We start from the raw sequence: 9,613 nt of genomic DNA on the forward strand, positions 1-9,613 counted from the left end.
GATTTTAAATATTTTCTGGAAAAGTAGCAGACAATGAAACCATTAAAGAACTCTAGGCAGTTTCTCAGGATTAAAATGCAAACCCATTTCAATCATAACTAAGCCTGTCAAAGAGGAATCAAATAGCAACGTGACCCCCCAAAATACATCGGCACCCGAGTGAGCTAATTTCTATTAAAGAAAGAAGTGCTTTCTGGGGAATTTGGGAGTCCAAACAACCTGTTCAACTGCCCAGAGTGATAGGGAAGCAAAAGGCAAATAAATTTTGGGAGGCAGAGGGATTAGAGCTGAAATCGTGATTTAGGATTATGTCACCTGACCAAGATGATTTCCATCATCTCTCTTGGCCTCTGCTTCCTTCTCTGAAAAATAGTAAGAATATGTATCTTGAAAGACTATTAAGGGAATGAGCCATGCTAATAACAACAATAAGAATATTGCAGATAGCAATTATGTGTGAGAATATTTTCTCTTAGCATACTCTATTTCCCCAGGAAGCAGGGGAGGGATTTTTCTTTTTTAATGCTAATATTATGCAAGTGCCTCTTGAGTTTGCATTGTGAAGCCAGAAGCACCTGTTTGTCTCACAGTGCTGCTTCTTACATGTTATTTACTCTGACTTAAACCCTTAGAAATGTGACCTCAGGCAAACATTCAAAAACATTTAAAGGCTACTAACCTTTACATTTAAGATTTGTATATTTCTTGAGTTGCATCTACCACCTATCATTTGTCTCCCCCCACCCCCCGCCGCCTCGAAACTGTTCACTAAAATGACTATTTTTCCTTTGAAGGGATAAATTTTCCAAGATTATCTTTTAAGTAGTGGGAATGATTGGGACTCATACCCTTAAAGCACCTAATACAGCCATTTCTCTTCCTTTGGACATAAAATAAGCCCCAAAGAATCCATTTTCTATCAATGAATATTTTCTAATAAAAGAGTAGCCAAAACAAAAATCCCTTTTTTTTTTCAAACTGCTTTCAATGGGGCTATAGTTTGAAACAATTCATCTTTTATTATTCTCACTGTGAAAATTAAGGATTCTACTAGAGATTTTAATAAACGATATCACATCAGCTCAACTCCAACCATCTCCAATTAACACACACACACACACACACACACACACCCCTCCCCACCACCATCACCACCCCACACACCACTGCAATTAAAAAAAAAAAAATAGAGTGCATCAAAGCTTGTGTGGCAAACTCCCAATTAATGATGAAAACTCCTTGGAGCCAAGGTGCTGTTCTCCCAATAGACTGTTATTTTTAAAATATTTCTCTTTGAAAACAAAAGCATGATTAATTCTACCATTCTTACTTAAATTACTTATGACATAGAAACAACAACACAGAATGAGCAATTATTAAAAACACTTTATTATGTATAATTTGTACATGCTGCAATTTGTGTCATTGAGGGTCATCTTCCAGGTTGTGACATCACCTACCAAGATTAACTAAGTCTAATTTTTATCCTGCCACACCACATACAAAAATACAATTTTCAAAGCGAAGTTCCCCTTCTTTACACAGATACGTAAGAGTTTGTCAGGTGGATGAGGAAAGAATACTTTGCACATGTATCAACACCATAAAAGGCATTATCCTTCACACAGTAACATCTAATGTGTTCTTTTATTCGTGAACAGCAGGAAAAGGGCGCCTTAACCCTCAGAGGGAAATGCAAACTTTGTTGCTACAGCTGAACTCCAGGGATGAAGGTGTGGTCCTCTCGGGGAAGTAAGGGCAGTGGGGATTTATGTAGGCGGGTGGACACCTCACAAACACTTCAAAAGGAAAGAATTGCAGGTGGTTCCTCGGGGACAGTCGCACAGCTTCCCAATCCTCGCTCCTTTTCTCACCGCACACCGCTCCCCAGCGTGGCACTGCAAACGATACAGTGTGTGGTCTCCCCAAATAAGCAAACCCAGGCTCCCAACAGGCCCACCTCCCCATCAACACAACGTCTGCCTCTTGGGTCAGATAGATAGAACCTATCACCATCACCAGAGGTGTAAGTACAGTCAGACCTGAAACACAGAGAGCTTTAACATTTCAGTGAGAGATCATAAAAAGGAAAAAAAAAAGTGATTATTGAGCCCCTCCTATTTTATTCCACTCTTTATTTTTTCGGGGATATGGTACATTATTCTGGCTCTCTGAGCTGTTTATCGAAAAGAAAAATAATCAACCAGACATTTTTCTAAGAAATAAACAATAGACCTGTATTTTCTCACAACCTCTGCTCCCTGCTTTCAAGTCTCCTCATCCCAATGAAGGTGTGTGTGTGTGTGTGTGTGTGTGTGTGTGTGTCTGTGTGTGACACACAGAGAGAGAAAAAACACAAGTGTGCATGTGTGTAATTCCCCAAGGAAAGTGACAAGCCAGAAACCAATAATTTTGACCTTAAAACATAGATCAGAAAAACTGGCAGTGCTCTAGCTGGCAAGAAGAAAACTGGAGGAACAAGCACTGAGTAGATTTAAGGGCTCCTCCAATTCAGAGAATTTATCATGAGATGAGGAAAAGCTCATCCACAAGAAATGCTCCTTTCCACACAGACCCAAGAGCTGGTTCCTGGCACCAGCTCTTGGATCCCCCGAATGGCCCTTCCGCTCTCTGCCCTTAGAGACCAAGGGGCATGGTCTGGAGGCAGAATACAAAAGGCAGCCCGCAGAACTCTGTCAACCCATTACCTGATTTACCCACATCCTAGGGCGAAGGTCATATATCAGACTCAAGCTGGCATATCTCCTCTTGAGAAAACAGGAAGAGGGTGACCCCAAACCCTTACCATGGGGACTTGGCCGTACTTCTTCTCATAGATCGGAATACTTTTAGTCTTGAGCTTCTTCAGGACTTCCTGGAGCGCTTCGATCTGCAACACATCGCCCCCCCGCCCCGGAGCCCGAAGCTGCCGCACTGGCCGCAAGCCCAGCCCAGGTGCTCGCCCCCAGCCCTAGCTACGAAGCTCCCCGCACCACACTCGGCCCGGACTCCAAGGACGGCTTGGGTGGGTGTTCACCCAACCAGCACTGCTTCCCACACTGACCGCAACTCCCTCAGCTGCTGCGGCTCCTGTTGCTCCGAGGGCCCGGGACAAGGGATTCACTATACAAACTGCCTGAAGCAGTGGGCTCCAGACGATTTCCAGATGCAAACCAGGGCTTTACTGGTTTTTTATCTGCCTGCACCCCGGCTCTGGCAACGGGCGTGGGGAGAGAAGGAGGGAGAGAGGGAGGACGGCCACAAAGGAAAGGACCAGGCGGCAGTCAGGAGGGGGGTCCGGGGGATACCCACCAGCTCCTTCTCATGGGAGGCGTCGTCCACGGCAGAGTAGATGTCCAGGGCTCGGGGCTGGAGCTCAGCATCGTCCTGGGCGCGGGCACCCAGCAGAGGCAGCAGCAAGAGCAGGGCGGCACCCAGGAGGGTCAGCGGCCGGAGGCGGGGGCTCTCCATGGTGCTGAAGTCGGTGCCGCCGAGGCACCCTGCGCTCTCGCCTTTTATAGAGAGCCCGAGCCGAGGGGGGGCGGGCGCCGAAGGAAGTGGGTGTGGAGGAGGGTCCAGGTCAGCCGTCGGTAGGCAGTGCCCCGCCACCGCTTGACATCAGTGCCCGCTGGACACCGCGCGCCCGCGAACCAAGCTCTGCGCACCGAGCCAGAGCGCGGAGAACAGGGACCCGCTCCCAGGGCTGTCAGCCCCGCAGCAAGGGATGCTCCCCCAAAGGGGCCAGAGCTGAAACGGGGGTGGGGGGGGCGACAGCTGAGGGATGGAGGAGGAGGAAGAGGGGGGCGGCTAGGAAATGGAAAATGCCTTCGAGCCAAGGCACAGCAGCCGAGTCGCTCCTCATTCCCGAGGAGCAGGAGCAGCAGCAGCAGCAGCAGCAGCCGCAAAGCAATCCACCCCGCCAGTCCTGTCACCCCAGCCCCTTAGGCGGCAGCAAGTACCGAGTGTCGCCTCTGGGCAGGCACGTTTGGTGAACGTTTTACTAGGGCACTATGTGGGGTGGGGGTGGGGGAAACATAGTAAATACAACAAAGAGGAAATCATGGCCTTCCCCAGGATGAGCTCTTGATGGAACCTATGTGGTGATGAGAAAAGCAGGAAAACAGACCAACTCCAATTCGGGGGCAATGTGGCGAGCACAGAGAGTCCCATTCTGATCCAGTCCTGGCTCCACCACTTACAAGCTGTGTGACTTTGAGCAAAATAAAGAACCTACGTGAGTGTGTGTGTCTCCTGTAAAACTGGTATTTAAATATGCGCCTCACAAGGAGGGAATGAGTTTTAAGGTGTAAAACTTCCAGCCTGTAGCACAATAAGCGCTAAGCCTCCCTGCCTCTCCTTTTTGACTAGGAGGCTGCCCAAGTAAGGGGCGGTAGGCAGTATCTCAGCTTTTCCTTAGGGCAAATTCACCATCCTCAGAAGCCCTGTTACCCACCACCCACTCCTGATATCCAAGAAGCCTGTATAGAAAGAAAGCAAAGGGAGCAAAAAATCCAAGCCCCTGATTATAAAAATATCTCTAGAGTTCAGAAGTCACTGATGGGCCAGATGCTCAGTGACTTGGGAAGACTGGTTTTTAAAACGTGGGTGTCTTTTATACTCCCCAAATGACTGGGTGACGGGCACTGAGGGAGGCACTTGATGGGAGGAGCACTGGGTATTATTCTACATGTTGGCGAATTGAACATCAATAAAAAATAAATTTATAAAAAAGAAAGAAAAAATCTAATAGTAAAAATAAAAAAATAAAAGGTGGGCATCCTTATGGCCTGGATGCAAACTGAAGTTCCTGTAGGAGAGGTGTTGTTTTCTTCACTTAGACCTTCTTAATTGCCTGCCCATGGCTTCCTTCACCACATTTTTTTTCAACTCCTCCTAACCCCATTCACTTTTCTCTGTCCCGATTACTACTACCTGTTCTGGACAGTTGCCCCAACGTATATCTTGCCTACACTTCCAGCTCCATCCCATCTTCTCTTGCCTTCCTCTAATCCATAATTTAGGACCAACCAGAGTATTTTTACTCTTAAAATACACGGATGGGGCAGCCCGGGTGGCTCCCCAGTTTAGCGTCGCCTTCAGCCCAGGGCCTGATCCTGGAGATCCAGGATCGAGTCCCATGTCAGGCTCCCTGCATGGAGTCTGCTTCTCCCTCTGCCTGTGTGTGTGTGTGTGTGTGTGTGTGTGTGTGTGTCTCATGAATAAATAAATAAAATCCTAAAAAATAAATTAAAAAAATACACAGATGGCTTCCCATCTTACTAAGTACGGAACCTAAATTCCTTATCCTGACTCACAAAGTACTACATGATCTGTACCTCTCTCCAGCTTCGTGTCCTACCATTCTGTCCCAGATCCCTCCATTCCAGCTTTAGTGGCCTTCTTTTTGGTCCCCTGACAGGCCAAGCTCATTCTCACTTTGAAGCTTTTGCCCTTACCATACCTGGAAAGGTCACCTGCATTTCTAAATAGTTGACTGGTCCTTATCATTTAGATCTCAATTTAAATGTTATTGACCACCCAATCTAAAATATCCACCTATTTATTGTCCCACAGGTTTATTGCTTGGTAGGTAATATGGGTCACATAATATGTGTCTGTTTACTTTGTTTATCAAGCATTTAATTGTTACTCAAATGCACACTGGGAAGTAATTCAAGAAGTAATATCTCTCCTGATGAGTAGCACACATATTAACAGCATCAAAATACTTTTCATTGAGTTCAATCTAACTCGAAAATTAAACTAATACCTCCCTCAAGTCTGCCATTTACACATACCTTTAGATTCTATACAACAAAACTTTAGTGATAGCACATTTTGCTGTTTAAACCTTACAGAGACATATTGGCACTTATTGTAAAAATGATCTCCAGTGATATAAGTATTCTGAACTTCAGAAGGAAAATTGCCCTAAATAGGCATTAGCCCATCCTTCTGCAAAGATGGGGATATGCCCAATGCAATAATTTCTCTCATAGAGTGTTCTGCCCAGAACACCCAAATAATAAGCTTCCTTTTGTGCTACTTCTATTGAAAAATATTCAAAAGTTCAGATCCTAATGATGTTAGGTTGGTGCTCATCTTCGTTTAAGGAGGATACCATGTTTAGTAGATGGGTTTGGAAAGGGATCCTTAGACAATCCTGTGAAGCAAGTCAGGTGTATCTTGATCATTCACATATCACAATGCTTTTTTCATCTTGGAACAGAATTATTTGATAAACTGGTTTTAGGAAGCACGTGATACAGTAACACAAAGGTCATTGTCTTCCTGAGACAACTTACCTAAGTTCAAACAGGGAGGACACAAAAGTGTGAGCTATTCTACAGTTCTAACACATGCACAATCAGGAGAATTTGTATATTCTTGCTAATTAATAATGACTCCAGAAAAAAAAAAGCCTACCTTTGATGTCCCCAAACAAGTTAAGAAAAGTTATAATTGAATCTAGTCACTATTTCTCATATCAGATATAGAAAAGGGAAGCAGATCACCTCACAAAAGATAAGCAGTGACCAGTTTGTATCCACGGAGATTTTCTGCTGACAAACATCTCTGAACCACTCCTCTTAAGATAAAGTAGTCTTCCAGTACTTTTCTCTCCCTCCCTTCTTCAAATTTTGAGTCATTTCTTTTCCTGTATAACCCAAAATAACCCTTGGTTTTTGGATTGTCATACTACTCAAACACCAAATTACTCTGTTATCCATTAAACCCATTTCCATCATTCTGCCAACCAAGTCTTGTTCAACAGTAACAGTTCCTCAGTTTTGGTCAGGAAAACAAAAGCAAAAATAAACAAGTGGGACTGCATCAAAATAAAAAACTTCTGCACAGCAAAGGAAACAATCTACAAAACTAAAAGACAATCTACGGAATGAGAGAAGATAGTTGTTGCAAATGACATATCTGATGACGGGTTACTATCCAAAATATATATGGAAGTGATACAACTCAACATCTAAAAAACAAATAATCCAATTTAAAAATGAGAAGACATAAACAGGTATTTCTCCAAAGAAGACATCCAGATGGCCAACAGATACACAAAAAGTTGTTTGACATCACTTATCATCAGGGAAATGCAAATCAAAACCACAATGAAGTATTACTTCATCCCTGTCAGAATGGCTAAAATAAAAAACACAGGAAACAACAAAAGTAAGCAAGAATGTGGAGAAAAAGGAACCCTCTTGCACTGTTGGTAGGAATGCAAACTGACACAGCCACCATGGAAAACAGTAAGGAGGCTCCTCAAAAAGCTAACACTTTCCGTTTATCAATGTGGCTGTAGCCATAAGTATGCTTAGACTTCAGAAGAGGCCTGCCTCCAGAGTCCTCCCCTGTGGCAAGAAGGAGGTCTGGGTGGGCCCCAATGCTATCAGCAATACCAACTCTCATCAGCAGGTTGAAAAACCGATCAGGAATGGGGTGATCATCCAGAAGCCTGTGACTGTCCATTCTCAGGCTCAGTGTCGGAAAAACACCTTGGCCACCAGAAAGGCAGGCATATGGGCATCAGTAAGAGAAAAGGTACTGCCAGGGTTCGAATGCCTGAGAAGGGGACCTGGGCAAGGAGGATGAGAATCTCATGCTGGCTGTTTAGATGGTACCTTGTATCTAAGATTTACCGCCACATATATCACAGCCTGTACCTGGAAGTGAAGGGTATAGCCCGTTAAAAACAGGTGTATTTTCATCAAAAATCCCATCCACCAGCTGAGGCAGACAAAGCGCACAAGAAGCTTCTGGCTGACCAGGCTGAGGCCCACAGATCTAAGACCAAGGAAGCATACCAGTGCCGTGAAGAGCTACTCCAGGCCAAAAAGGAGGAAATCACCACGCCTCTGTCCAAGGAGGAAGAGACCACTCTTTTGTCTGTACATAGTGGCCTCAGCAATTACACAGATCAGTTATTCAATAAAATAAGCCTTTATATGCCTCAAAAAAAAAAATGAAATAGCACATGACCCAGTAATTTCACTACTAGGTATTTACACAGAGAATACAAAAACACCCATTCAAAAAAGCCAGTTTCTTTTTTTTTTTAATTTTTATTTATTTATGATAGTCACACAGAGAGAGAGAAAGGCAGAGACACAGGCAGAGGGAGAAGCAGGCTCCATGCACCGGGAGTCTGACGTGGGATTCGATCCCAGGTCTCCAGAATCGCGCCCTAGGCCAAAGGCAGGCGCCAAACCGCTGTGCCACCCAGGGATCCCAAAAAACACCCATTCAAAAAGATATATGAGCCCCTATGTATATTGCAGCATTATTTATAATTGCCAACATATGGGAGCAGTCCAAGTGTCCATCCGTAGATAACGTATAAAGAAGATGTGATACACACACACAGAATATCACTCAGCCATAACACAGAATGACATTTTGCCATTTGTAACCATATGGCTTTGTACTCTCTAGATCCATCTAAGTACAATAGATGAGTCAAAGTCAAATACCCTACGATTCCACTTACATGTGGAATTTAAGAAACAAAACAAACAAAAGAAAAAAGAGACAAACCAAAAAATAGACTCTTAACTATAGAGAACAAACTGATTGTTACCAGAGGGGAGTGGGGGGGAGGAGGTAGGGTGCCTACAATAGGTGAAGGGGATTGAAAGTACACTTACCATGATAAGCACTGAGCGAAGTATGGAACTGTGTATTTATTGCATTGTACACCTAAAACTAATATCATGTAGTATATCAACTATACTGGAATTAAAAAAATTTTTTAACTTGCTCAGTTCTATTGACTTCTTAAATATTTTTATTTTAAAGTATTTCTCTTGGGGTGCCTGGGTGCCTCGGTCAGTTAAGCATCTGCCTTTGGCTAAGGTCATGATCCTGGAGTCCTGGGATTGAGCCCCATGTCTCCCTGATCAGCAGGGAATCTTCTTCTCCGTCTCCCCTTTGCTCCTCCCCACCCCACTCCCTCATCCTCTTGCTCTCTGTGTCTCATCTCTTTCAAATAAATAAAAAAAAATTTTAATGTATTTCTCTTTACTTGTATTCAACTGCACTTTCCTCCAGGTTTAAACATTTTATTCTCTTTGGTACACATTAATCTCTTAGGTGGCACACTTTTCATTTCTACATTGTCTGCTCCCCATCCTCCCTGTCTCCAAAAGAGAAATGACTGACATTCATCTTCTATTTACTGACTTTCAATCCATATCCTTCCAAAGGAACGGATGCTCCCTCTTCTCTAACCAAACAACTTTATCACTATTTGGAAGAAAATAATCTGCAAATCAAGACACTTGGAGTTGATGCTATACTGGGAGGTGCTAGAGGCATAGGAAAGACTACGTGCAAAAAAAAAAAAAAAAAAAGAAAGACTACGTGCTTCACAGACAGCCCCGAAGGAACAAAGCAGAGAAGTGAGACAAAGCTTTCCATTAATTTTTTTAATATTTCAATTTAAAAACTTTCAATTTCAGAGTGCCGGGATGGGTCAGTGGGTTATGCATCTGCCTCTTGATCTCAGCTCAAGTCTTGATCTTGGGGTCATGAATTCAAGCCCCATGTTGGGCTCCACTTTGGAGTGGAGCCTACTTAAGACACAAAAACAAAAAACACAAAA

At 43.8% G+C, this 9,613-nt stretch overlaps 1 protein-coding gene across 1 annotated transcript; it reads right to left on the bottom strand.

Annotated features, from left to right (window-relative positions):
* Positions 1–1,717: 1,717 nt before the first annotated feature.
* Positions 1,718–3,471, bottom strand: CARTPT (CART prepropeptide). The gene is made up of 3 exons (XM_055332922.1): positions 3,313–3,471; positions 2,807–2,890; positions 1,718–1,898 (listed from the first exon to the last, which is right to left on the bottom strand). Exons 1-3 carry the CDS (start codon positions 3,469–3,471, stop codon positions 1,791–1,793), a joined length of 351 nt encoding a protein of 116 aa, XP_055188897.1. The 3' UTR covers positions 1,718–1,790.
* Positions 3,472–9,613: the final 6,142 nt, after the last annotated feature.

The sequence above is a fragment of the Nyctereutes procyonoides genome, unplaced genomic scaffold (genome assembly GCF_905146905.1).
Source record: "Nyctereutes procyonoides isolate TBG_1078 unplaced genomic scaffold, NYPRO_anot_genome, whole genome shotgun sequence".
Classification (NCBI taxonomy): Eukaryota; Metazoa; Chordata; class Mammalia; order Carnivora; family Canidae; genus Nyctereutes; species Nyctereutes procyonoides.

Excerpts from the sequence above, each read along its gene's own strand:
- CARTPT (XM_055332922.1), bottom strand. The coding sequence starts at position 3,471 with ATGGAGAGCCCCCGCCTCCGGCCGCTGACCCTCCTGGGTGCCGCCCTG. Across the intron at positions 2,891-3,312 it reads CCTCCCATGAGAAGGAGCTG|ATCGAAGCGCTCCAGGAAGT; the intron begins GTGGGTATCCCC and ends GATGTGTTGCAG. Across the intron at positions 1,899-2,806 it reads AGTACGGCCAAGTCCCCATG|TGCCACGCTGGGGAGCGGTG; the intron begins GTAAGGGTTTGG and ends TATCGTTTGCAG.